This window comes from Semicossyphus pulcher, unplaced genomic scaffold (assembly GCF_022749685.1).
Source record: "Semicossyphus pulcher isolate SPU_LCO1_2020_fin unplaced genomic scaffold, fSemPul1.0.p SCAF_4, whole genome shotgun sequence".
NCBI lineage: Eukaryota > Metazoa > Chordata > Actinopteri > Labriformes > Labridae > Semicossyphus > Semicossyphus pulcher.
The window spans coordinates 5,445,965-5,473,009 of record NW_027211715.1 but is presented as its reverse complement, the minus strand read 5'-3'; the positions used below and the strand labels follow the sequence as shown (position 1 = coordinate 5,473,009).

At 40.5% G+C, this 27,045-nt stretch overlaps 2 protein-coding genes across 5 annotated transcripts in view; both read left to right on the top strand.

Moving 5' to 3' along the window:
• Positions 1 to 1,679: 1,679 nt before the first annotated feature.
• Positions 1,680 to 15,965, top strand: LOC138607249 (tetratricopeptide repeat protein 39C-like). The gene is made up of 14 exons (XM_069679823.1): positions 1,680 to 2,167; positions 3,641 to 3,689; positions 4,765 to 4,893; positions 7,212 to 7,326; positions 7,820 to 8,180; positions 10,273 to 10,441; positions 10,693 to 10,786; positions 10,879 to 10,986; positions 12,553 to 12,662; positions 12,762 to 12,885; positions 12,990 to 13,087; positions 13,184 to 13,288; positions 13,901 to 13,939; positions 14,087 to 15,965. Exons 1-14 carry the CDS (start codon positions 2,022 to 2,024, stop codon positions 14,174 to 14,176), a joined length of 1,737 nt encoding a protein of 578 aa, XP_069535924.1. The 5' UTR covers positions 1,680 to 2,021; the 3' UTR covers positions 14,177 to 15,965.
• Positions 15,966 to 22,140: 6,175 nt separating this feature from the next.
• The window catches only part of kif1aa (kinesin family member 1Aa), a 57,790-nt gene continuing 52,885 nt past the window's right edge, over positions 22,141 to 27,045 (top strand). For all 4 annotated transcript variants that reach the window (XM_069680090.1, XM_069680088.1, XM_069680089.1 and 1 more), the window contains exons 1-2: positions 22,141 to 22,456; positions 24,170 to 24,315. In XM_069680090.1, coding sequence (XP_069536191.1) covers positions 24,210 to 24,315 — 106 coding nt within the window. In that variant the 5' untranslated portion in view covers positions 22,141 to 22,456; positions 24,170 to 24,209. The remainder of the gene's footprint in view (positions 22,457 to 24,169; positions 24,316 to 27,045) is intronic.

The following is a 27,045-nucleotide window of genomic DNA, read 5'->3' as shown; positions in this document are numbered from 1 at the left end:
TGCAGGTCCCTCTTTTGGCGCCCAAACAGCCCTGACCCGTCGAGGCACGGACTCCATGAGACCTCTGAAGGTGTGCTGAGGTCCTGTAAGTTGCGAGGTGGGGCCTCCATGGATCGGACCTGTTTGTCCAGCACATCCCACAGACGCTCGACTGGATTGAGATCTGGGGAATTTGGAGGCCAAGTCAACACCTTGAACTCGTCGTGTTCCTCAAACCATTCCTGAACCATGTTTGCAGAGTGGCAGGGAGCATCATCCTGCTGAAAGAGGCCACTGCCATTATGGAATACCATTTCCATGAAGGGGTGTACTTGGTCTGCAACAATATTTAGGGAGGTTGTACGTGTCAAAGTAACATCCACATGAACGGTAGAACCCAAAGTTTCCCAGCAGAACATTGCCCAAAGCATCACACTGCCTTCGGCGGCTTGCCTTCTTCCCATAGTGCATCCTGGTGCCATGTCCTCCTTGGGTAAGCGACGCACACATGATGTACTTGTCAACACACTTGTATGAAGCTGCTTATAATTCTTAAACCCAATTCTTCCATCTCTGCTTTTGTTTGGGATTTTACTTATTATCTTTTGTTTCGGACAAAGCAAGACGACGACTAACCTTTAAACAACAAACTTTACGCACCTTCCCCACATCCTGCCTAACCCAAACGTTACCTCGAATCTTCTGGATCATGCCGGGCTTGGGGCAATAGAAAGGCAAATATCAGAGGACAAAATCCTGGAACACCCACCCCCACCAGGGAACTGCCTCCCCTCCCCAGATCAATTAACTGAGAAAATAAGAAAGGTAAAACCAAAAACAATTGTGGCCAAATGGAGTGGTACAGCCCAGCTAGACACACTGAGGAAGCTGTTAACACTTAAAGGGACAACATACATTAAAAAAACATCTTACCATGATAATTGGGGCACAAAGAAACACGCTTAGGCCACACAAATTTTGTTCAAAACTCCTTTAAATTTCCCCCAAATTGTTCCGTTCCCCGGAATCTGCTATGGGATGAAGCAACACTAGGAAAAAAGAAGGAACAAAGTATTTAGTGAATTTAAGGAATTTATTAAGAAACAAAGCAAACATGAGTTAATCACAATTGAAAACAGCTATCACTACCAAACAAAGTCTAATACACTAATAACCCCTTTCAGTGCAGTGACGTCAGACGCGCCCGCAGCCGGATGGCCCAGCGCAGGTTACCTGCTTCACCGTTAGTGAGAGCGCAGGAGAGAGACGCAGGAAAACACTATGGCACGTAAGAATTAGTCATTATATTGATTTGATTCTTTCTCTTTATTGTCTATTAGGAAGCAATGAAATAAAATGACATGTTTCATAAATTCTTCTAAAAGTCTGCAGCCTGCTCACTGTGTGCGTCTATTGGCTGACAGTTAGCTGAGAGGGGCTGGGTTTAGTCTGTGGCCTGCGGGTGTGGAGGGAGTGTGAGTGGATGCGAGCTGACAGGATGCAGCTTCGCCTCAGCGGGCCTCATCCTCCCTCCATCCTCCCGGCGGTGCGCGGTGCGTTATGACGCCAGGCCGTTTGACGAGCGCATTACGTGGGACTGTCAGAGCCACACAGCCGCCTGGATCCTGGTTATGTAATGCATCGGATGCTGCTGCACGCCACAGAGAAGCAGGGGTTAAAAAACACTGACGGATGGCTGATTTAGACGCAAAGCTCAGTGTGTTTGCTTGTTTCTGATCGTGCAGGCGTGTGCTGTCAACAAGGACGATGATGGCTGTAAATCGTTGAAGTGCCGTGTGTTCGAGTCCGTCTGGGCATCAGTGGCCTATCTCTCCCTGAGGTGCACAGACGTCTGGAGCCTGCAGAAGCCGCACTGCCTTCTTTTTAGCCGATCAAAGGCGCGTCTCTGTTTAAACTCGCCGTCTATATCAGTGGAAATAAACCAATGCGGGTTTGTTTCAGAGAAGAAACACGTTCACATTTTGTCCTCAGACGCATCGGTCCTACCCAGCAGCAGCCACTGAGGTGTAGTGGCACAAACAATGGCGGGTCCCGAGCAGTCCCAGCAGCAGCAGCAGGTGGAGGAGAAGGCAGAGCACATAGATGATGCTGAGATGGCCCTGCAGGGCATCAACATGCTGCTCAACAACGGATTCAAGGAGAGCGACGAGCTGTTCCGGAGATACAGGTAATTATTATATCATGCTTCATTATACTGTGTTACAGCATGTTGCGTGTCTAAGCCTGTGATATCAGCAAGAGTGGAAATAATCTCCCAGAGGAATGTTATTGTAATTAGAGCATTACAGTACAGTGTGTGCTACTATAATACAAATCATGCTCCTCATTAACAACATGTAGAATATATTGTTCTACAAGAACATGAAAGCCTGTAAATCAGTGAAGAGGGTCTGTCCTCCCAGGTGTCTGTCTTGCTGGTCCTGCCATGGAGATACTGTAGACCGGCTCTGACTCGATGTTTGTAAAAGAGGGATGACATTTTTTATTATACACAGAGAATATGGTGTTGTTAACACAAAGGGTGACAAGAGTGTGGAAGTGTGGGATATACACTTATTCTTTATGTCAGCCTCGTAGACACTTTTTCAAGACACTATTTCCCTGTACATCGAACATTTTAGACATAAGGTTTGAAGGAGCATTTGTCTTTTTCTTTGTTTTTTCCACTTTGATTGCAAAGAATTTGGGGCAGAAAACCATATAACAAACATGCGAGTCAAACATTAAGCACAATTTTACAATGGTCTTCGATAAAAGTTATAGATGATGTTTTCTCAATAGATTGTAGTCACTGGATGACTCCTCCATATTTATTATGCCTGTACCTTTAAAGTAATAATCTCGAAGATTTTCATGTAAATAAATGTCTGTTAAGTCTCTATCTATCGCCGAATGAGGTAACACTTGAGTCTATGGCCCACTGATGAAACCCTTTGCATTTGCAGTATTACAGACTGGGTGTCTGTGGCGACTTTCACGGAAAAAATCACAAGCGGCGCCCAGTTAGTGACGTGTTTTCCATCAGCCAGCAGTGGTTGGTCTGTCAGAGAGGGCAGGCGGAGCTAAGCGGCTGCTTTTCCGCTCTCTGCAAGTGTTGAGAGTAAACAGTAATCTACTATGGCTGAACAAACAAAGAAAAGATGGATGACTACAGATACAACTTCAAAAATAGGTGAAAATCCAAAGAAAAAGAAACAAATTCGACGGTCAGATGAAGGCAAACAGTCTAAAAAGGAAAGAGACCGTCAGCGAGGAAAATCAAGAGTTACAACCGGAGCCAACCGTGGACGTCACACATGCCTGGATATCTGGGAAGTGTGCTCCTGCAATTACCGTTTGGTCGGCACAGGTTCCATCAAAGAGAACGAAACTGAGATCTTCGAGATTATAAATTTAATTTACTTTTACGTTTTTCATTAATTTAGTAGTTAGACCCTTGATATCAGTGATAAGAGCTGACATCACCATCCATGGCATATGTTGGTATACTTATGGTTCATTCTCTTTGGATTTCTGGATGTTTAGACAAATGTGCTACAGCTCTAGGAACTCAAATGATCCAGAATTTCCAGAATCCAGAAATAATTCATCTTATTCTTTATTTTTTGTTTCATCTTTTTCCTTCTGATTCCTTTTTTAGGACACAGAGTCCACTGATGAGCTTTGGTGCCAGTTTCGTCAGCTTCCTGGTGAGTATTCGCTCCACTAGTGATAAAATGCCAAAAGATATATCAGCTGGTGCTCCGGACTACCAAGGCAGTGATTCATAAAATTGCAGCAGAGTAAGATTCATTAAGTCACAGCTCATAAGCATCCCAGTATCAACCTCCCAATCTGTCACCACTGGCGTCCTCTCTGTTACCTTTCCATCTCTTAACATAATGGATGCATCTTCCTCTCAAAGAACAACATTGCTCCTGCAGAACAGCACATTACTGTGACTCTGCATACAGCAGTGATGGAGAGGGAGATTTATCACAGCGTGCTGGTCACACACAAACGCACGTACACAGTTACAGTCTCCTAACGACAGTCACATACCATGAAGCTAGAGATGATGTCATCCTCTGACCCTCGGATGCACAATGGCCCTGATGGGAGTGGGGGAGGTGACATCTGACCATCATGGAGGGCAGGCTCAGGGGTTAGTTTAATGCAGCATAAATGAATAGAAAGCCTCAGTTATACAAGAAAATATTATTAATGTCGCACAACAAAACTTATTCTTATGTATCACTGAATGTTTTCTTTTATGTTTTGTTCTTCTGATTTGATTTATGTCATTATTTCCTGACTGGTTTAAGGGGGTCTTAATACGTTTGAGTAAAAAAAAAAAGAGCCAAGATTTTGTGCTCGTGTTGTAACCGAGGATCTTTGTAATTCCGAACACACAGCTGTACAGATGTCACGGTGTTCCTCCATTCATTGTTCAGCACAAGAGCCCTTTGTCCCCTTTAAGACTGTTACGTAACACTGCTTCCCTCTTATTACAAGATCTTTGGGTTTGTAAGCCAGCTCAAGAGTAGATCTGCTCTGTTACACCAGAATATTCGATATCATGTCTAATATTTAATGTCCCTTTGCTGTGAATTTACAGTGAGAGCAATATAAAACCAAAACATACAGTGCATGTACTGTGTGTTCGCAAATAACCAAGCCAAAGAAAAGCTGTTTATGATTCGGATCAGGATGATAAAATGAAACACGTCCCTGCTGTGTAAAGGTATATCATGAACTAAACGTTTTTGCGGTGTTGTTCTGCAGAACGCCATGATGACGTTTGAGGAGGAGAAGATGCAGATGGCCTGTGACGACCTGAGGACCACAGAGAAACTGTGTGAGAGCGACAGCGCCGGAGTCATAGAGACAATCAGGAACAAGATTAAAAAGAGTGTGAGTACAGAACCATGGACAATATACTGTATATAGTCCATGCTATATATACATGGACTGTTGCACGTCAATAAGACACCCATGAACTTAACTTCATCCTTATATAATATTTATTTTTGCATCTTAAAGTTACAGGGACAGTGCACATGAAAAGACATTTCTGTTAATGTCCCAGTTTGCCATCTTTGCAAATTTTCAACTGCAAAAACTTCCTAAGGCACAGCCTTCACTGTGTGAATGTGCATAGATACTGACTGCGGTTGGCATAGTGGCCTCTGCCATCAGTGTGTTAATGTGAGTGTCAAAGGGTGAATTTGACATGTAGTGTAAAAGAGCTTCGAGTGCGCTATATAAGTACAGTACATTTACCATTTGCCCTAATAGTAATAATCATAAAACTTTATTTATGTAGTAGCTTCTGTAGAGGGGGATTTAACCAAATAGCAAGAACAGGAATTAGAGTACAATATGTGAAAAATAAGGAATGCAAAGGAATAATATAATGTGTACAGGATAAGATTCAAACAAAGAAAGAGTGACTTTAAGGTGATCTTGAAAAATAATGTTTTAACTGTTTTTCACACGGTTTGCTTCTCTTGCAGCGTGGGGCAGGGAGTTCTACAGTTTTGTTGCACAGTAAAAACGGTTGAGTTGCTGATTTCCTGCGCAGGATCTTAGAGGCTGTGAGGGATTATAAAACAAAGAATTAGTAATGTGGGCCGGTCCCAAACAAATAAAGAGCCTGTCAACAAGTTTAAAATACTTTAATCCGAAAAACTGCTTCAGGTAGGCGCCAACAACTTATTCTGAATAATATATTAACTGTATCTTGCAGTCCCTAATAGGTGAGCTGCTCTCACTGAAGAAGCTGTCTGAATGTGGTCCTCATAGGTGTTATAAAATCCCTCGTTACAACAGACATAGTTTGCCTATCATCATCTGTGTGTGGCTTTATAGATGCATTTAGATTAGGATCATAGTGCTGCTGATAAAGGTGAGCAGAAGAAAATAATATCGATAACACTGATTCACACATGTAGACGTTTCACTTCCATTCAACTGGTGCTCAGATTTCCTGATATAGCCGGCAGCCTGGACAGGCTACTATTCACACATGAAATCCTGGGCATCAGGCCTGATGATGCAGGCAGCAGTGAGATCATGCCAAACCCTCTCACAGATTCAATTAGTACTTCAGTGATGTGATCAACGGTCTGAGTGATGAGTGTGGGGATGCTTAGCAGCTTTGTCATTCAGGAAACTACATGCTTCTTTGGCTGCTCTCCGCTAATGATGTCTATGTTGACAAATATTGATATTTATCAAAACGTATAATTAGATGAAGCTGCCAGTTTGGAGCGTATCCTGATAGGGATGGAGGCCTTAAGATACCAGGCGGTTCATTGGTAAAACTTGTGAATAAAGAATATAGGTTATTAGCATGTGCAAGTGTTTCAGACTTTATTCTTATTTAAAGGTAATTCTAATGTAAACTCACAAGTCAGTCAACACTGTTTGAAGCAAACATACGTTAAAAATAAGTGTCTTTTACACAAAGAACATGTGGAGGGGCTGCGAGCTGAGCTGTGTCTAGATTCCTTCATTGTGTATTGCTTAGGAAGGTTTTCAGTGAGAAGCTGAATAATCCGCAGACGTGTCCTTCTCTCTGAAACCAACCCATAATGAAAACAGCCAAAAAGTCTAATTAATGAAGTTTAATGCAAAAGAATCTGCTCTTCAGCCAACACAGGACATCAGGAGGGGCTGCGAGCTGAGCTGCTTCTAACATTAGCTCAGAGTGGATCTCTGAAAACGTCAGACCAAAGAGTTTGATGACTGAAATTCATTCATTCCAGTTGACAGATACAGTTGAAATGAAAAAGATCTAAAAAGTGACAGTGACTTATTTTTAAACCGTAAGAAAGAAGTCAGCAGGAAATGTTTTCGTGCCATCGCGTCGACAGCACTTATGGAAAACTATTCTTAATCTGTGCATCGTTACTTTTGCAGATATCCAAACATCTTCTACATTATTGACTTCATGTTACTTTTTCTGTCCTTTATTCTGACTTCATTCTTTCATGGCTTTTTCCCTCTTTTTTCTGAAGGACATCCCCTCAACCGATCATGAACAGATGTTAACTTTGATGTGCGAGAAAAACAGCTGGAAACATACTGACCATTGTTTTATCTCAATCCCATATCCAGGTCATTTTATCCCCCAGCCTTAGGTATGTGTTTATGCTGCATATTGACTTTGTGTGTGTGTGTGTGTGTGTGTGTGTGTGTGTGTGTGTGTGTGTGTGTGTGTGTTACAGATGGACTCCCAGAGGTCTGGCGTTGTGGTGGTGGACCGCCTGCAGAGACAGATTATTGTTGCAGACTGTCAGGTGTACCTCGCTGTGCTCTCCTTTGTTAAGCAGGAACTTTCAGGTAATCGAACACACAAAGAGTGTGACCTTAGATGTCTGTCTCCTGCCACAACCAGCGTTCAGAGCTTTATGTGATCATGGTGCTGCTGTCTGTGTGCAGACTATAGACTTATATAAACACATGGTTGTGAATGGTGTAACAATAGAACAAGGCATGATAGAAAATCTCAAAAATACAGTTTAGATCTGAGTGTCTGATTCAATTTAAAAACTTTGTTATATGTTAATTAGGAATAACTAAATTTGTAATAAGCTCATATTATTTATGGATATAGGTGAAGTCAGGTGTTAATCATTAGTTTGGTGCCACGTTGATCAATGGATCAAGTAATTAATTCGTTTAGCAACACCTCAGACTAATGAAAAACATTTAAGACAATCGTTTGTTGTCATTGTCCATTGATCTTTTGTTGGATGCACATAACAATTTGAAAGTGACACACTTGGACTCTGGGAACAACACAGACAGTATCCTTTTCTGTTCGTTTTAACAGCTTATATCAAAGGCGGCTGGATTCTCCGTAAGGCCTGGAAAATGTACAATAAGTGCCACAGTGACATCAGCCAGCTGCAGGAGGCCTGTCAGAGTAGGTCATCTGGTCACCAGGAGTCCCTCTCAGCAGACAACGCCAACCACAACGCTCCGGTGGAGAACGCAGTGACGGCCGAGGCCCTGGACCGGCTCAAGGGCTCCGTCAGCTTCGGCTACGGCCTCTTCCACCTGTGCATATCCATGGTACCGCCACACCTGCTCAAAATCATCAATCTGCTGGGTTTCCCTGGGGACCGTCTCCAGGGTCTGTCCTCCCTCATGTATGCAAGCGAGAGCAAGGACATGAAGGCACCGCTAGCCACGTGAGTAAGCTCAGGGTTTGTCATTTTTTTACAGAGAGAGACAAAAAGCAAAGTATGTGTAATGTGAAAGGTATCGTTCATAGTAATAAACTTAACAGTTCCTCTAAGCTCTACCATTTAACATATTTTAGCTCACTGTTTTAGTTTTGCAAAAAGCCTGTAAATTTTTGTTCCACTGCTTTTGTTATTAATTATAAATTAATTAAGTTAATAATTATTTTCGGCATGACTGGACATTTTTGTCAAAGAAGAAGCTCTGAAAATCCACTTTTTTCCCAAGTACCAAACCGCAGTTATGTAGTCGAGTCACCAAACCTCAAGTCCAAGTTGTCTCGAGTCCCCAGTTTTCGAGTCAGTGTCCGAGTCACCAAAGAAGAATCCAAGCTGAGTCCAAGTCTCGTCCAAGTCATAGTCCTCAATTATGTTAAATGCTACTAAGCTGAGCTTGAACTCTCTTTCATCTGTGAGTCCTCATGTTCATACTGTACCCAGGCCTTAAAAGGTGTGATATTGTTAAAACATTTTGAGTTGTGCAGCTTTCCAGGCGATTTCTTTAATGTGTTTAAAGAATGTGTAAAAATATCTTCTTCAACTATTTACTTTATTAAAAAAGGTGTTTACAGAAGCACTCCTTGTTTCTGCTGCGGTGCGATCACTGCAGGTGTCCACCCTGCAATCCAGCTGCTTTTAATCACAATTTAAATTTTTATGACCCCGGTTAGCCCAATCCACCTTGATATGACTGCAATCAGTGCATCACCGCGACACACCCAATGCTGCATACACACATACAGAAATCTACAGTGTGACAGTAACGTAGCGGTGCATTAAACTTTGGTTTAATTAACATCACACATCATCCGATTATGCAGATATTCTTTTTTTTGCACTTGCACTCCAAAAATATCCAGGTAGCCTCCTAAAATTTGCTGTAAAATCTTTGAAAGCAAAACGCACGATACGTGGCGCCTCTTTAGGCATCCTGCCAGGAACTGTTGCTGGACAAGGAGGCATGTGAAAGCACATGCAGGTGAACACATCTGCCAGCCCTTGCTCAAAACTGAAAAAATGATTTGTGCCTAATACAAAAAAAGCAAAACATTCCTTATAAATAAATAAGTCCAAGTCCTTCTCTCAATCTTCAGACGCCAAATGCAGTCAATGCTAGAGTCAAAGTCCAATTCTGAGTCATCAGTGCTCGAGTCCAAGTCGAGCCGAGTACTACAACACTGCCAAGAAGTAGATGGAAATCGTGTTGTGTTGCGTTTTAGCTGCTAAATAGTTGGTGAAAACTAAAACAAAGTTTTAAAAAGTTTTTCCATCAGATGAATTGTTTGCTCCCATGTTAGCTAAAAATCTAACAACGTATTGTGTTATTGAGTCTACCACACAGACTGTACATACGAGTGAAGCCATGCAGACGTGCCTCAAACCTGCATTCTTTGTTTAGAAGTCTATGAGAAAATGACTCTACTTCTCTCTTGATTTATTACCTCAGCTGAGATTTTACTGAGATTATTTTCTCAATCGCAAGTTTCAAGTCCTCTTCAATGCGGCATAGTTTTGTACATTATGCTGTTATTTGGAGTAAACTAAATGATAAAGAATGGTTTGTACAGGGAGTGGCTACCTGTGATTGACAAGTTGCTAAGACAGCAACCTGTAAGCTGTGATGGAAGCGTAGCAACGCATTCACACTTACGTCACTTCTGGCTACAAAGAAACCAAGATGGCGATGGCCAAAATGCCAAACTCACCAATGGTTGACATCACAGTGGCAACTTCCACTTCTTATATAAAGTCTTTGGTGCAAACTCATAAAGGTCTACTGTTAAAGACCAATATTATCAAACGTTTGATGGAAGGTTAAAGGTCACTCAGTGGTATGTTAACCAACACTTCCCTATTTTTACATGTGAAACAAAGGCCTACCTTAAATAAACTGTATTCTACACTGCCATTATTGGTACAGTGCAGCACAGGAGTGGACTGCCCTGTCAGACTTAGAGCTATATTTACCTCGTTCAAACATTCAGTTTAATACACATTACACTGCAACAAACTGAGATGAATCTCCTGTTGTGTTGCTCAGGTTGGCCCTCTTGTGGTACCACACAGTAGTGCTGCCGTTCTTCGCTCTGGATGGCTCTGACACACATGACGGGCTGCTGGAAGCCAAAGCTATTCTGCTGAGAAAGTCGGTGGTTTACCCCAACTCATCCCTCTTTATGTTCTTTAAAGGACGGGTCCACAGGTTAGAGGTATGTGCAGCAGGAGCAGGGTTTGTAGAAATCACCGATGCATAAGCTGAACAAGTTCCATTGAAGCTGTAAATGGTTTATTTTGTATGCAATGCCAGATTAAGAAGTTAGAAGGCAAAGGTAGCAAAGAGAAACCTTATTTTTTACAGCAGACTCTGTTCAAGCAGACATATTTAACACCTGCATGTTATGTGTGTCTTAAATAACAACTATTACCTGTTGGTGTGGTCTCCCTCTCTCTCTGTCCCCAGTGCCACATCAACAGTGCGTTGGCCTGTTTCCATGATGCATTAGAGCTTGCATCAGACCAAAGAGAGATCCAACATGTGTGTCTCTATGAGATTGGTACGTGTGTTTTCGTTATTTGTGACATAATTGGACATAGCATACAGAGCAAGAAGGGATTCATTTCCTTCTGTCTCTTGTCTTTGTGTCAGGTTGGTGTAGTATGATAGAGATGAATTTTGAAGATGCGTTCAGGTCGTTTGAAAGGCTGAAGAACGAGTCGCGTTGGTCGCAGTGCTACTATGCCTACTTGACTGGAGGTAAGGCTGCCACTCACTAATATACTGTAGACTGACATTACTGGGATATGTCTCCTAGTGTTGTAGTCAAGCCCACCTTAACCAAGACCAAGTCATTACTAAGATTTGAGTGTACCAAGTGTAAGATCAAAGTCAAGGCCGAGACGAGATATTGCATGCCGTGCAATAAAATGTGGAAGATGCAAACTCCTCAAACTGATCTGAGAGGTATTCATTCCCATAAAAATATAGTGGCATTTACTGTATGCATTATTGGGCCACAGAAATGTCTTCATAAAATTAAAAAAGGGCTGGCTTAGGTCAGTCGTTAAGTTGCACGTCCCGCACACAGAGGCTACAGTCCTCAATGCGGCGGGCCAGGTTCAACTCCTATACCCTCGGCCCCCTGCGACGAGTCATCCCGCACTCTCTCTTCCCCTGTTTCCAACACTATCCACTGTCCTCTGTCTCAGTAAAGGCATAAAAGGCCAAAAATAATAATAAATAATAAATAATCAAAAACCATTACAGAGGGTGCTTTTATATGTGGGAATTTTCCCCTTGTTTTTTATGACAAATACAAACACGTTAAAATCATCTACACAATCATAAATCATCACTTCTCTTCCTTGTTTTACCTCTGAGGTTCACCATTTAATTTCAATTGAATATTTCTAGAATAACAATCATAAATAAGGTGATTCAACTTCAATATTAGGATGGTAGATGTTTATTTTACTTTTAACTATCTAACACACAGTGGGGGAAAGGTTGGGTGTCTGAGCTAGCCTTAGGTAGAGGAGCCCATGGCAGCCAAAATACTCAACTACTAGGGTTTGACTTTTAAAATCTGCACTTCTGTTTTTTTTAAATTTTGTTTATCTTTTGGGGCATTTTTGCCTTTATTGATAGGACAGCTGAAAAGAGACAGGAAATATTGGGAGAGGAGTTTAGGGGATAGCATGCAGCAAGGGGCCGAGGATGGGATTTGAGCCTGCGGATGCTGCTTCGAGGGCTGTGGCCTCTATACATGGGACGCCTGCTCTACCCACTGAGCTAAACCAGCTCCCCTAAAATCTGCACTTTTAAAGTAACTTACCTTATGCTTATGGCTATCCAAGCAGCCCATTATACAATTGGAGTTGCATTACTCATTCTCCAATCTAAGATGTCACAACTGTTGCTCAATCATTCAAGTGAGGGATCGGTATAGGGCAGCATGTAGTGTCTATATTGGACCTGATTTGAGCTAAAATTGATACATAACAACATACCTTTAAATTCAATATTTTTAGGCAAAAAATATTAAGCTTAAAAAATTAAGCAAAAATATAACTTAGGAACAACAATATTTCACCACATGCCCTGTATGTACCCTTATGCTTCCCTCTTGTTAACACTGCATCAGTGTGTACCTGTATTAGTAACTTAATTAGGTGCCTTGATCTTGAAATAAAATCCCTGGTCTGAGAGAAAATGTGGTTGATACTGTGATGAAACCTTCAAAAAGTGGTCCAAGACCAAGGCTGTTTTTGAGTACAAGTGTCTTCCCTGTTTTCTATAGAGTCTTTTTTTGTCTATTTCCAGTGTGTCAAGGTGCTGCAGGTGACCTGGATGGAGCGAGTGGAGTTTTCAAAGATGTGCAGAAGCTGTTCAAGAGAAAAAATAACCAGATAGAGCAGTTTGCTGTCAAAAGGGTGGGCTGTGCTGCACATTAACCCCTTTTCTCTCTTTTTAAAGTCATCACAAGTGTGTCACAAAAGATTTACTTTTACTTTTCTGATTCATATCTGCAGGCTGAGAGATTGAGAAAGACGTCGCCCACCAGAGAGCTATGCATCCTGGGTGTAATTGAAGTGCTGTATCTGTGGAAAGCACTCCCAAACTGCTCCTCATCTAAACTGCAGATAATGAATCAGGGTGAGTGTTACCCTCATAATGCAAACCAACAGATGCAAGTTGAGTATTATTGCTAAGAGTTTCATTTCACCCTGAGTGAGAGTTTCCTCTTTGTGTTTATTCAGTGTTACAGAGTTTAGATGAAGCTTCGTGCAGAGGCCTGAAACACCTCCTTCTTGGTTCCATTCACAAATGTCATGGGAATATGAGAGATGCTATTCAGGTATCAGTCTTTATTAAGCACTGAGTGAATTTGCAGTTCATATTTATTTTTACTGTTACTCAGAAAGGTCTCTTATGTGTTTTCTCTGTGATCCAGGCGTTCCAGTTGGCTGCTAGAGACGAGTACGGACGACAGATCAACTCGTATGTTCAGCCTTATGCCGTCTATGAGCTCGGATGTATACTCCTCGCAAAACCAGAGGTCAGTCTGCTGCACACAATATTCAGATTCTGATTTATTATTTATTTGTATTTCTTATTTATATTTATTATTATAAAATGGAAATGATCATTCATGCATGCATGTGATTGTTCATGCGTACTCATGGTTAAACAAACATTACCATCCAAGACTTCAGTCAAATTAAAAATCCTGCTGCTGTATTCTTGGCCTTAATGGCACCTTTGCTATCAAGGCCCCTTCATTTTAAAAGGCACTTTTTTCAAATGTTCTTTTACTTAATTAAATATGTGCTATATATGTATAGTCATTCTATTATTTTGATATTTTAATGTCTTATCATATACTTTATTTTTTAAATAATTCTTATGATAATGTTCTTTTTATGTAATTGTCACTTTATTGAAACCTTTTTTTAATCTGCTGTTGTGAAGCACTTTGCAACTTTGATTTGTAAGGTGTAACACGCACACACACACACACACACACGCACGCACGCACACACACACACACACACACACACACACACACACACACACACACACACACACACACACACAAAATAATGACTTGCATTATACTGGTTTCACCAAATGCTCAGTTACAACCCATTCTTTTTATATTGCAATCCAGACGGTAGGAAAGGGAAGATCATTGCTTCTTCAATCAAAGGTAAAAAAAATAATTTATATTTATATTGTAAAATCTAAACACAAATACATTTGAATTTTTCAGATAGTGTTACAAATCTGACTTCTATCTATCTATCTATCTATCTATCTATCTATCTATCTATCTATCTATCTATTCTCATTCTAGGAGGATTTTACAGGCTACGACTTTGAGAACAGGCTTCATGTGCGCATCCATTCAGCCCTGGCTTCTTTGAAGGAAGTAGTGCCTCAGTGACTCCATTAAGGAGAAGCTACGATGGCCTAAGCTATGCTAATAGCTTTTTACACCAAGTTTAAAGACATTCAGAGTATCTGTATGACATCCCAGTTAACAGACTCCTGTGTTTTACATTCTTAAAGTGTTTTGGGAAATACATTTCTTTGTCATCTTGCCGAGTCAGATTGATATGAAGTTTCATCAGTTTCAGCATCTGGGCTAGCCTAGCAGAAAGTAGATGAATAGCTAGCCTAGCCAAGGCTAGTAAGTTAGAAAAATAGGCCTAATAACTCCAAGGCTATGACATCAGTACAGAATTGTACTTTTTGCAATTCTGTTTTATGGCTTGTTCTTAACATTATGCCCTGTATAAATAATATATCTTTGGGATTTTTAGAAGGTGCATTGTTTTCAATTTAAGCTAGCTGCTCCGCTTGCTTTCTGTATTAGCGCTACACTAGGCTAAACTCGCCTCTGGCCAGGGATGCACAGAGATGAAACTGATTAAAGTCTTTGACTCCTGGCAAAGCAACAAACAAGCATATTTCACCAAATGTCTAACTGTTCCTTTGAGTGTTTCCTGCACCCAAACGTATTAGCTAGCTAGTAACTATTTTCTTCATTAACTTGTGTATTTGGAGGATTTCAGTCATGCCTTCTCCTCCCTTCTGTGAGCAATTACTCAGCACATAAAAGTAACTTTTTAATCATGTTTCCCTTTCAAGGATAGTAACTGTACAATGAGTAATTAAAGATACAGGTGATATAGTTTTTCACATTCTGTAAAAACAGTATGCATATCTGCTTGTTAAATTGCAAACAGGGCCACAGTATTAAATAAAATAGCAAACCTGTAGTCGTATTAGTCTTAAAAAACACTAGTCACCTTAAATCACAAATAGTAACTACTGCTGTGCGTAGTGCGAGTAGTACATTTATAGTATTTGACAAATCACCACTCTTCACGATGCCCTTATCATGTTTTTTTATGTGAAAACATCAGGCGTTGATCCTGTGCACTATGCATGGTATGGCAGGGTAACAGTAGGATTACCTGTGTGTCCATACATGCTACTATAATAAGGTATTATCATACAGTTCCCTTGGTACTGTATTGGATGGTACCAATGAAAGGTGCTGCTAAATGTCAGCCTAATAAACATATTAGTAGTGACTTATTTAAGTAGTTTTTTGGTGATATAAGCTTTTGAATTAGACCATGATAGTAACATGCTGATTTATAACATAACAGAAGCGTCATTTACAGTTTGCTACTTTGGTATAAGCGTTGAATTTACAAAACCTGGTTCAGCCGGTAAGACAGACTGCAACGATTCAAAAGTATGATCTTTTCTCAACACTGTACATATGAATTATTCTGTACAGGTTATTGCCTTTCATCAATAAGCACTCTTGAGTTTTTGTCATGCGAGCAATATAAGCAAAAAAGATACAGGAATTTACAAAGGCTCTCAACAATGAATATCTGTGTTTTTCATCCCATGTTCAAAGGGTTGTGGTTTGTTTGCTCTCACTTGAAGCTGGTTAGAAAAAGCCAGTCATCATCTCCCTGTGGCTGTGATGGATGTAAACCGTGGTAAATGTTGAGGTGACCGCTGTGCAAGTGGTCTGTGTGGTGCAAGTAAAGTAATGGTGAAATGTCAGTAACCTTCCTGCTGTACCAAATACTTCTGTCACTGAAAGAATCTTTCCTTTTGTCACGATATTCTGTTGAAATTGGGGTTACATGTCGGGATGATGGTGTTCAAAAGTGTCACTGAACTCTACAATAAACTGTTCTCCATTAAACTAGATAATTATGCAGTGTTTTTATTTTCCTCCGAGTTCTTTTATGTTGAATAGTTGATGTGATACGTGTATGCTTTGATAATAACCTTCCACCTAACCGTCCAAACTTTAAATCCATGACTCAGCTTATTCCTTGAAGTACCTTAATCCCTGCTGACCAACAGAAAAAAAGGTATTGCTCATCAATCATCAGTCTCACATTTTTGGAGTTGCCAAGGTCATCTGGCACTATGAATTAGCCCTTTTATCCAGGAGAACCAAAGAGGGAAATATCTTAAATATATAGATGCAAATGCTCTTGTTTGCTCTGCCATACCTGCACCAAATCAGTTGTTTATTTCAGGAAGATACCACTGCTCAGATGCTCAGGAAATGAGAATTATGCAAGTATTTGCCCTGGAGCCACTGCAAGACGGTGGAGCAGAGTTGGAAGTTGAAAATGGCAATTCTCTTGACATAAAGGCAAAGAATACTGGAAGTCATAATGTGTTTCTGAGCGGATGAGTCACACAGAGCTTTAATGTGCCCTTTGAATCATGGTTTGACGTTGCTTTTACAGTATTTTATCCATCTGGGCTGTCTATTCATTTTACGTCCACCAGGGGGAGCCGTTCTCCCAGGCTCTACCCACGATGATGCACTGTATTTTCCCACACCTTGACTACATGACAGCAGCTTTTTAATCTTTAACAGTTTTCCAGTTACCCCCTTCAGAGTTTTATGATAATGTTCATATCATACCATTTCAACATTTTCACTGATATAAACAAAAAACAGTATTTCAACAGGCTGAACTACAAGTAATGGTGTTTTTACTCCTGAATTCAGACCTCACCAGTAGCTCATTCTGCGGGGACTTGGCTTGGGAAGCAGAGGGGTGTTGGGTCACTTCCAGTACAGAACCGTCTGTACAGAGTGTAGGCCGTTAGCTTAAGAGGGGCCTCCTCTTGGGCACTGCAAAGACGACCTTGAGGTCATCTCCATAAGGTGGATGTGTATGAGTCCTTTGTGTGCTTGTGCTAATTTTCAGGCCTATTTTGTGTGAGAATAACAACAGAAAAAATGAATTACCCAATGAGGGTTTAATAACTATAGCTTCACCTTTACCTTCTTGTTAATGTTAATGAGGGTGGGGCTGGATCTATTTTTAATTTCAAAGGAGAGTGGGCGATAAAGCAATCATGATGATAATAGCCTATTATATAGGTTGATCATATGTGTTGTTGGTAATATCTTACCGTATCTGAAAAGCTGTTAGATAAATGCAAATTAGTAAAAAGTCAAATATTTTCCTCTGAAATTTTGTGTAAATTTGTGCTTAAGTCTCATGTACATAGTTTCTCTCCACCACTTATTATTGTGATGATTATTTTAGATTATACAACAGTTAGTTCCAAACAAGTAATCTGATTGGACGAAAGGCATTCCATGACTGCAACATCACTGAGACTTTTCACTCTGTGTATCACTCCGCCTCAGCCAGGATGTTCTGGATACTGTTAATTAAGATTACAGCAGACTGTTTACATTGATCAAGCTGGTACCTCTGAAACACATAGCAGACTCTTATTTCACTGGTTGCTTGATACATTAAGACAAACAGATAAATATACAAGTAGCTGCTCTGTGGTAACTTTTAGACACAAACAAAGTAGCAGAGTGCAGGAGAATGTTCTTGTTGCTTAGCAACAATCCAGTTTCAGTTAAGTTGTGGAACTAGTTAAGAAGTTGATTATTACTTTTAACATTTGCTGCTTGTATAACTGTTGTATAAAAGCAATTTTCTGCGGCCTCATGCCTATGACCGAATCACAGCCGTGTTGATATTCAGCACATCACTCCCTCTTGTGTGATTTTGCTTAATTACAGCTGGCTAGTAGAATCATTGAACTTAGCCCCACCTTTCCTCGCTCATTATTAAAGCGGCGCTTCAACAATAATTCACTAATAAATACAATAATATTATTTAATATCTAATATTTTTTAACTGGGCCATTCAGCATATTGAGTTATTTTACTTTTGAAATTGTATGGTTATTTTATGCTTATCCTTGGTGTTTTACATAACCCCGACCCCACCCCCCCAATTGACCTGACAGTCATCCAGCCCCCCAGCCACTCAACATTTCTTGAATTTTTAAGACTTTAATTCAGACTATGCGTTACATTAACGCAGACTGGACTTTTATATTGTCTGTACACTGCACTATTTTTTAACTTGATACTGTAAGCTTTTTGCACTCACCAATATCCTGAACATCTGTAGTTTTTAATTACACCTGTTGTACATATTTTGTATTATACGTATTGCTTTTTATATTTTTATTCTTATTGCCTATTTTTTAAAATCTTATTCTGTTAAGTCTTTTACTTATTTTTATTCTAGTTCTGTGTTAATTGTTGTGCACCGAAATCACCGAAACAAATGTTTGTGTAAACCTACTTGGCAATAAACCCCAATTTGATTCTTCTGATTCTTCTGATTCTGAAATAATATTTTAAGTGAAAGACTTGAGATGAAGTATTTTTATATTGCAGTATGGAAACTTTTACTTACAAATTAATAACTTTAAAAATTAGTGCTTCGTCAATACTGAGAATAGATATAAGTAAGAAATGAAGAAGATCCACTGCAGCTCCAGAAATCAGCAAGTCATGATGTGTGTCAAATATCATTGTGAAGACTGGGCTGTTAAGATTGGTCAAAAACATGAGATTATTATTGGCTACTTGCTTTAATTTATTATTCATGTACTAACAACAAAACAATCTTTTTTTTTTTACATTTATCAGAACAAACTTTGTGACAACACTGGATTGGGAGCTTGTTTTACTCTCCATAAGAGGAGGAACGATTTGTCATTCAGTGTATGTCTTCATATTCATAATTCAATAGATGACAGTATTATTCTCTGTTGTTTCCATGTTGAACGTGATAAGGGTGGGAGTTTGCTCTCCATGCTCTGATGGATCCACACCAAGAGCGTCTCTTTAAGAAAACATGTCTGTCACTCTCAGCTCGAGGCAACAGCTCACTCAACCAATAAATTATTCAGGCTCCTGTGCCACTGAATTTAGACATGGCAGAGCAGAGCTGGAGGGCTGGGCAGAAACAATACCAAGACTCCTCCTTCATCTTCTCTCAGCCGACGCTGCTGGTACTCCTAAATAATCAAAAGACATTTCCTTTTAACGTTCACTTATAAAACTGAGCCTTTAGCTTGGCCTACTTCACTTTAAAACAGGGCAGAGAAGTTTATATGGAGTACATCATCGAGCATGTGGTGATTCATGCAGGTGACATCATCCCTTTTAACATGTTGTGATTCACACTCACTTCATATGTTTTGTGTGTGCACTATGGCAGCACTTCAGAGCAGCATGTTGTCTTTTCTGTGCACGGATAAGACCTTCAAATCTTAATGCTGATGAATTAAATAAAGCAATTGCATCAGACAGAAGAGGAGGAGAAAGATGGCCCACGAGACATCGAGCAATGTGAGAGAGAGAGAGATAGAGAGAGAGCAGTAGGAACGGTAGGACTGTGCAAAGAGCAAGGTCACAATTGCATTGTGTTTCACTCAGGCTGAAACCTGAGCGGCCAAAGTATCCTACTACCAGATAGAGAGTTCCTGTTCACTGCCCTTTATTGCTGCTTAGCCTCATGAGCAATGGACCTAGCACGGCATAATGCACATGAGAGCATTCATATTCTAGGTATAAATTGATTTATACTAATAGGTGTACAGTGGAATAATTAAGAATGACGTATACTTTACTAAAATTGTTTCAAAGATCAATGCAGGAACAGAATCCAGACCGCTTCTTTGAGGTTGAATGTTTTTCTGTGCAGAGCGGTTTATCTTCAGATGGATGATAGTGGAAAGAAAATGTATTGATCGGGCAGCTACAGCCTCGACAGCCACTGAACCATTACTGTTGTTTAATGTCCCTTTAGTGTGCAGGTCAAGTCACTCACAAGGACACATTGACATTATTAGGCCCCCGTCCTCTCATCTCTTCAATCAGCTCAATGACTCTTAAAGGGCTTCACTGTAGAGACCTCTCCGCAGGCGTTGAATCTGCATCTGTTTACACTCTTTTTAGGTCTGATGTTAACACAGGCTGGACGACAAATACTAAAGCTTTTTTCTCTGTTGCATTTCAAATGTATTAATCTTAAGAAACAAAAAGAAAAATCCCCCTAAATTACTCTTATTACTTACTTATTATAGTGATACTTAATTCTTTTAAAAGTGAAATATAAGTAAAATATCATAACATTTTACGTTGGAGATGCATGGTAAAGATAATTGTTTTAATGCAGCTTTTGACAGTTACATGTAGGCTATTACATAATGTGCATCATTAGCAGTTATATAATAAGGCCTTTGTCGGGAGAAACACACACCTCCCCCTCCCCTTTAATTAAAGGAAAAAAATGTCGTCATTTTTTACATTCATTTGTTTACTTAAAATTACATTAATCTGCCTACATGATTGCCTTGAAATTGTTTGTTGTAACCTTGAGCTGCACAGTGGTGCAGTGGTTAGCGCTGTTGCCTCACAGCTAGAAGGTTCCTGGATCGAATCCAAGTTCGGACATGGAGGCCTCTCTGTGTGTAGTTTGCATGTTCTCCCTGTGAGTGTGAAAGGTTGTCTGTCTCTGTGTGTCAGCCCTGTGATTGACTGCCGATCAGTCCAGGTTGTAAACCCGCCTCTCGCCCAATGACAGCTGGGATAGGCTCCAGCCCCACGCGACCCTGAACAGGATAAGCGGTACAGATAATGCATGGATGTTGCAAAATGTTGTCCCAGGTTGCTAAAATCCACAAATTCTCAAAAAAAAGACATTTTTCCCAGAAGACATTTTGAAATAATGACAACTTAATTTTTTTAATTATACCTTTTCCTTTTTTTGTACCTTTTCCTTTTTTTAAAACATAATTTATGTGGAATAAAATATAATCATAAATCGTCTGACCTCCTGTTTTATTGTTATTTCAGTTGTGTGTGCTCTGTTCAGATTGCCACTATCATCTCCTATAAGTAAGTTACAGAAAATGCAGGTGCAATTTCTACAGAAAACACGTTTATGTGACATGATGACATGTCACATTTGGAAAGCAAATGTTAAATAATGAAATAATTGGCTGAATCTGAAGACAAAGGAGTAGAAGGGCTGCTGGGTCTTTGTGGTCATCACATACATTCGCTCTTTGGATACTTCCGGTTTGCTGTGCTTATTGCATCTGTGAAGAGGTTGTTGCATGGGTGACAAAATGAACTCAAAAATGTAAAAATGCAACTGTGATTCAAAAAACAATCAATGTTTTATGTAAATATAATAAGCCTTTATTTCACAAGGCAAAATATACTTCAAAAATAGCCTAAGCGTTGCAACCAACTCAGGTCTTCATCAGGATTTTTAAAGGAAAGTTGCATTTCTATATTTTTCCAAATGCAATGACCCCTGAATGGTTGAATTCCATTTAGCTGCTTCTAATACGACGCTCTAATAGAACAAAGATTGTTTGTTGATTGTCGTTACATCTTTAGTTTTCCTACAATGACAAAGCAAAATATCTGCAGAGAAAAGGGCCTTTATTTATTTTCTTTGCACAATGTAACTTGCTGCAGGAAACAGAGGGTAAAACCTGCAATGCAGACAACCCACATCCTCTTAGAAAGAGGACTAGAGGAAGAAACATAATCATATTTTTTCTACAGAATAACCATGTTTATGTGTCCAGACTCTGCCCCGGGTAGCTGTATTGTGTACTCAAATGAACAGACAGTCAGTGGAGAGTGCTGCTTTGTGTTAGTTTGTCTGCTCTCAGCTTGATGTCCCTGGCATGACCTACTAAACCCTATTCATGACAAGTGCGGTTTATATGCTCCCATTGCATTCAACACAATCCCGCAATCAAACATGGCTGCTTTACCCCCTTTTTATCCTTGCATTTTGCTGTTTTAAACTTTTAACACAACAGCAGCTCTAAGGCAACATGAGGTGATTCAAGAAGGAGACTAATCTGTCTTTCTCCCAGCCTCCCCCTCCCCTTCCCTCCTCCCTCCCCTCTCTCTCTCTCTCTTCCCACTACTGCATTGATGCTGTTACCTCCCTCGGTGGTGATGTCACCGGCTCAGTGGAGCTCGAGCATCCTCCTTACCAGAGACGGGGAGGCAACAGAGCCATTTTGACCGCTTTTGGCGTGAGAAGAAGCGGCTGAACATCACAACAACCGGCCGGCCACCTTCAAGGCAAGACAAGGAGAGGAAGGGCGGAAAGGGAGGGAGGGTTTGTGGGTTCACGAGAAGACACGGTTGTCCTTAGCTCTCCCCGTTTTCATGGAGAGGAGAGGCTGTTAGCTGGGGGCAGTGCCAGACCCGGAGGAGACCAGAGGAGGTGGAAGGATATTAAAAACCAAGACAAGCACGACAAACACGGTCTCTGCTCAGGAGCAAGACGGTATAGACACTGCGGAGGTAGGTTTACCTTTCTTTTTCTCGTCTTTTTCCATTGTGCCGCTGGTGATGCAGTTTTAATGAGGCGGTCTTTATTTACTTAGTGTTAAATCTCCTGGGAAGAGATGGGCATAGGGTGCGGCCATTGAAGAGGCTGTCAGTGTCGGAAAGATACTCAAAGAGGGACAGAGTGACATTGAAGCTGCTCTGTAACACTGTACATGCATGTCATGTTATTCTAGTGGTTATTTTGTTAGATAAAATTTATTTTAAAGGTGTCAGCAGGGCGACAAAGATAAATGTCCTGTCATTGGGCGACATATTGCTATGCCTGTTAATTGAATAAATGTTATGTAGGCTAATAATCTCTGAAAACGATTATTTTTAATAATTATGGCAATAAATTGTCAATTTTACTCCTACAAAATAAGAGCCTTTAACCAGTGTTAACCTGTGCTTTATGGCTTTGCTGTCACGTTAAAAAGCCACCAGTTCAATCATTTCTGTGAGGACTGATAAGGTTAAAATGTATGAAATTGTCGTCATGCTAATACACAGACATGCTAAATTACATTAGCCTTTGTCACCGGGAAAATGGTGGCCGCCCAGCTGAGCTGCATCATCAGCTGATTGGTCTGAGCATCAGATGAGAAGATTACAGACATGGATGTAGATGGTGGATGAAAGTTATTTATATTATAGTATCATTGAAAATGTATAATATTGTGGTATTCTGCTGCAGTGGGTGAACATAACATATACTCATGTACATTTTATCTTAAGATATCAAAACAAAACTGAATTTGATGTTGAATTTCTACATTACTTTATGCAAATTGTTTATTAATCCTCATTTTTCCTGAGTTTACAGTACCACCGAACCTAACACACAAGATGTTTTCCCCATTATAACAGTAGGCTATAGACTCGCTCACATTTCTGATTGACTCTGATTCGGTTCCAGCCATAGAGGATGTTCCAGGAAGCACTGTGACACAGCAAATTTACAATTATGACGACAGACATCTGAGTCACAATCGATAGGAGATCAATCTGATTATTAATACAGACATCACTCTACATAATGGGCATACTTAAGTTAAAATACTTTCCCTTATTTAAGTGCCATAAATTATGAGTTTTATAATATTCACTGTGTGCTGTGAAAGCTAATTGTATCACATTGCTCACTGTTGAGGCTTATTGATAAAAGCATTAAAAGGAGGTAATTTGATCTCCATTTACGATGAGTCATGGCTGCTCCTCATGCACCCACAATGCCACCACACACTAAACTCACACAGTGATTTAATGTTCATATGTGGTCTTTCAGGAGACGAGCTGCTAAATGGAGCCAGACTCTGGATTTGTGGCCGGTTTCAGTGCCTTTGTCATCCAGGGAAATAGCCTGACATTTAGCTGCTGCTGCACTTCTTTTGTCACTGCGAGCTTCATTGTCAATCTCTCCTGGCTGCAGCTGACCATGCATGGTCTTTTCATGTTACAGCCACTCAGCCCTGCCCTTCTCTGTTGTGCCGATTACTTCAACCATAAGGTGTAACATTTCGGCCCTTCAACGTTTCAACACAAATGTAAAAATTAGGTTTGTAACCTTAGTTAGGACATGTCAAGTGCGAACAGTAGCACAAGTCAGTTGTAGAATGTCATTTGAATGCAAACTGATTCAGACTGATCGATTGTATTAATTAGGATTCACTGTGCTTCCTTCTGCAGACCTAAAGCAGGCACCCCGAGGTGCTAGGAAGACAGCACCATGGCAGGGGCCTCTGTGAAGGTGGCGGTGCGTGTCCGCCCCTTCAATTCAAGGGAGATCGGAAAGGACAGCAAATGCATCATTCAGATGTCTGGAAACACCACCAGTAAGTCATCGAACAAATCCACCTGCAGTATGTGTGTTAAATGCATTAGTCATGTTTCCATTGTCTTAAATTTAGAATCAAATATATTGTTTGCAGGAAAAGTAGCTTCGTGCAGTATGGGTACAACAGTGTAGAAAGAAGTTGGCAGATTGCACCCAGCCAGGTGTAAGCTTTAGCTGTGGGATCCTTCTTCAAGAGTTCGTGGACTTAGGTTTTGATGAGGATAGGAAAGTTTGCAATGAGTGATCATATTGTTTAATGTACAAAAACAAGGTTATAACTTTGTTAAGCATGTGCCACATGTACTAACGTTGAGTCCTAACCATAGTCATGGGTTTGATTACAACCATCTGCACTTAGCTGCATGTCATCCCTGCCTTTTTTCTCCTTAAACTTCTTGTCTCTCTTCAGCTTTCTGTATCAAATAAAGGGAAAAAACATCTAAAATAATCCCCCCGGGGTTATTAGCTACACGCTTCCTAGTTCTGCATGCTTTGAGGAGTATTCATGAGTGTAACCAAAATAATATCACATATCAGAAGTGCTGTTCTTTTTCACAAGTTCTTGGTCAACCACATTTTTCTTAGGCCTCTCTCAGTTCTCACCCTTCAAGCTAGCTAACCTCTCATTTACAATTATTATTTTTTGGGGGCCTTTTATGCCTTTATTGAGTGAGAGCACAGTGGATAGTGTCGAAACAGGGGAAGACAGAATGGGGACGACACGCTGCAAAGGGCCAAGGGTGGGAGTTGAACCTGAAGCCGCCGCATTGAGGACTGAGCCTCTGTATATGGGCCGTGCGATTTAACTGCTGAGCTAAATGTGAAAAGTAGCAGCATGCACAGCTCCGAAGAGTATGGAGTGCATCAGCTGATGACGGCTTCTAACTGAAACACATTTGTTGTTTTTTACCCCCTTAAATAAATACAGAGATTATTGATTTTGTGAGTGCCAAAAGTTGTGTTTAATTGCCAACAAGTTCACACAAACTTATCTGAGGGCAGTAGACGGCTAGCTGGGGCTTCGTCTGATTGGTCAAATTGGGTGAATGCATGGCTCATGCATCCACGGCTCCTTCTGATTGGTTCCCATACCAAGTGTGAATGCATCGCGTGTGAACCTAAAATGTTTAAGTCTTTTGCAAGGTCATGCTTGTTCATATAGCAATAACAGTGACAACACGATTTATTGGTCAGTGCTAGTTCAGGGTGTTCTGAACTATCTCCTGTACTATGCTGTCCTTGACCTCCCTGCATAGCATCAGGGGTGACTGTGCAAATCTCTTTTGAGAATAAAGACCTATTTCAAGCCGTGTAAGGAGCAGGGAAGTCGGCTTTAGTCTCAGATGCAGGTTATTGAGCTAATGCTAATCTATCTGTGCAGAGAATGTAAGATTGTCCAATCACGACAGGGTTTATCTTTTCATGGAGCCGCCATGAAGCAGGTGTCAAAATGCACCTGCTTAGGAGTCTCTTGAACATCGTGCTGTAGGTGACATAATCTCCTCTGTTCTTTGTCTATAGGGTCGGATTAAGCCAGATTAAACAATGCTTCCTTAATCAACATATTACAATTAATCTTCCATTTAAATCTGTCTCTAATGTAAATATGCAATAAGCACAAAAATGCAAGAAACTGAATTAAATTTTCCAACAAAACATCATATTGGAGTGTCACTAATTGTGTCCTTTGATGTAGCTTTCATGCAAAACTTGTTTGTTGTGTGTATGTTGCGTGTATGTTGCGTGTTCTTTACGCATGTAGTTCATAGCGGCCCACATTCCTCGGGTTATTCAGTGCAGAGTGAGGACTCTAGTCGAGAGGAGACTGGAAAGACACTCGATATGTAGTCTGCTTAGCAAGGTAAAGCCATTCATCAATAATGGATGAGGCTTCCTGAAATATTTACCGTTTGGCCTAATTTAGCCCGCTCCCCCCTCCTTCCTCGTGTCATGGGTGACTAGACAACAAGCCAGGCAGCTTTTTTTGGGCCGTCATATTTTAACCGTGTGATTTGTTGCATTTGGGGATTTCATTCCCTGCTGGACTCCAAACTACAATCTTAAAAAACCTCATAGGAATCGTTCCTTTTTTAGAATACTGCCTCAAGGAATTCACAGTTTGATTGTAACTCCATTTTGTTGACACCTGCAGTAAATGTGGTGTCATTGCGTTAGCACAAAGCTCCTTCCTCTGTCTCTACAGCCATTGGACAAAGAGTATTTTGCAGTCAGCAGAGTCTCCTGCAGCAATGTAAATTTAGATCAGAGCAACAGTAATATTCTCCACAGAGAATATACAGTATTTACAGTGTGGATACCGCTGAATGTCATTGGAGATGTCCTGTTTGATTTAATCCGTAGATCTGATTTCTGAGCTCGTAAAGCCTGTTTGTTGGTTTTGATAAAGCCAGTTATCCATCTAAGTTATATATTAAGAGGCACTTCTTGTAGTTCTAAAACTGGGCCATAGTTTTACATATCTTTGGATTTAAATTACTAATATGGACAACATTTTTTTGAATTGCTCCACCAGATCGAAAACAGGCTGTACCGGCTGCATTGTTATCATTTAGGGCAATTGTCCTGGATCGAAGTACGTCCACTTAAAGCGCTTGTGTTTTCCAATGACAGGCTCAGATTGTTACTGTAGGAATCTGGCATATTTTGGAAAGAATTGCTCCAGAGATAGACCTTTTTGTTCAAGAATAACGTGCTTTTTTATACCAGA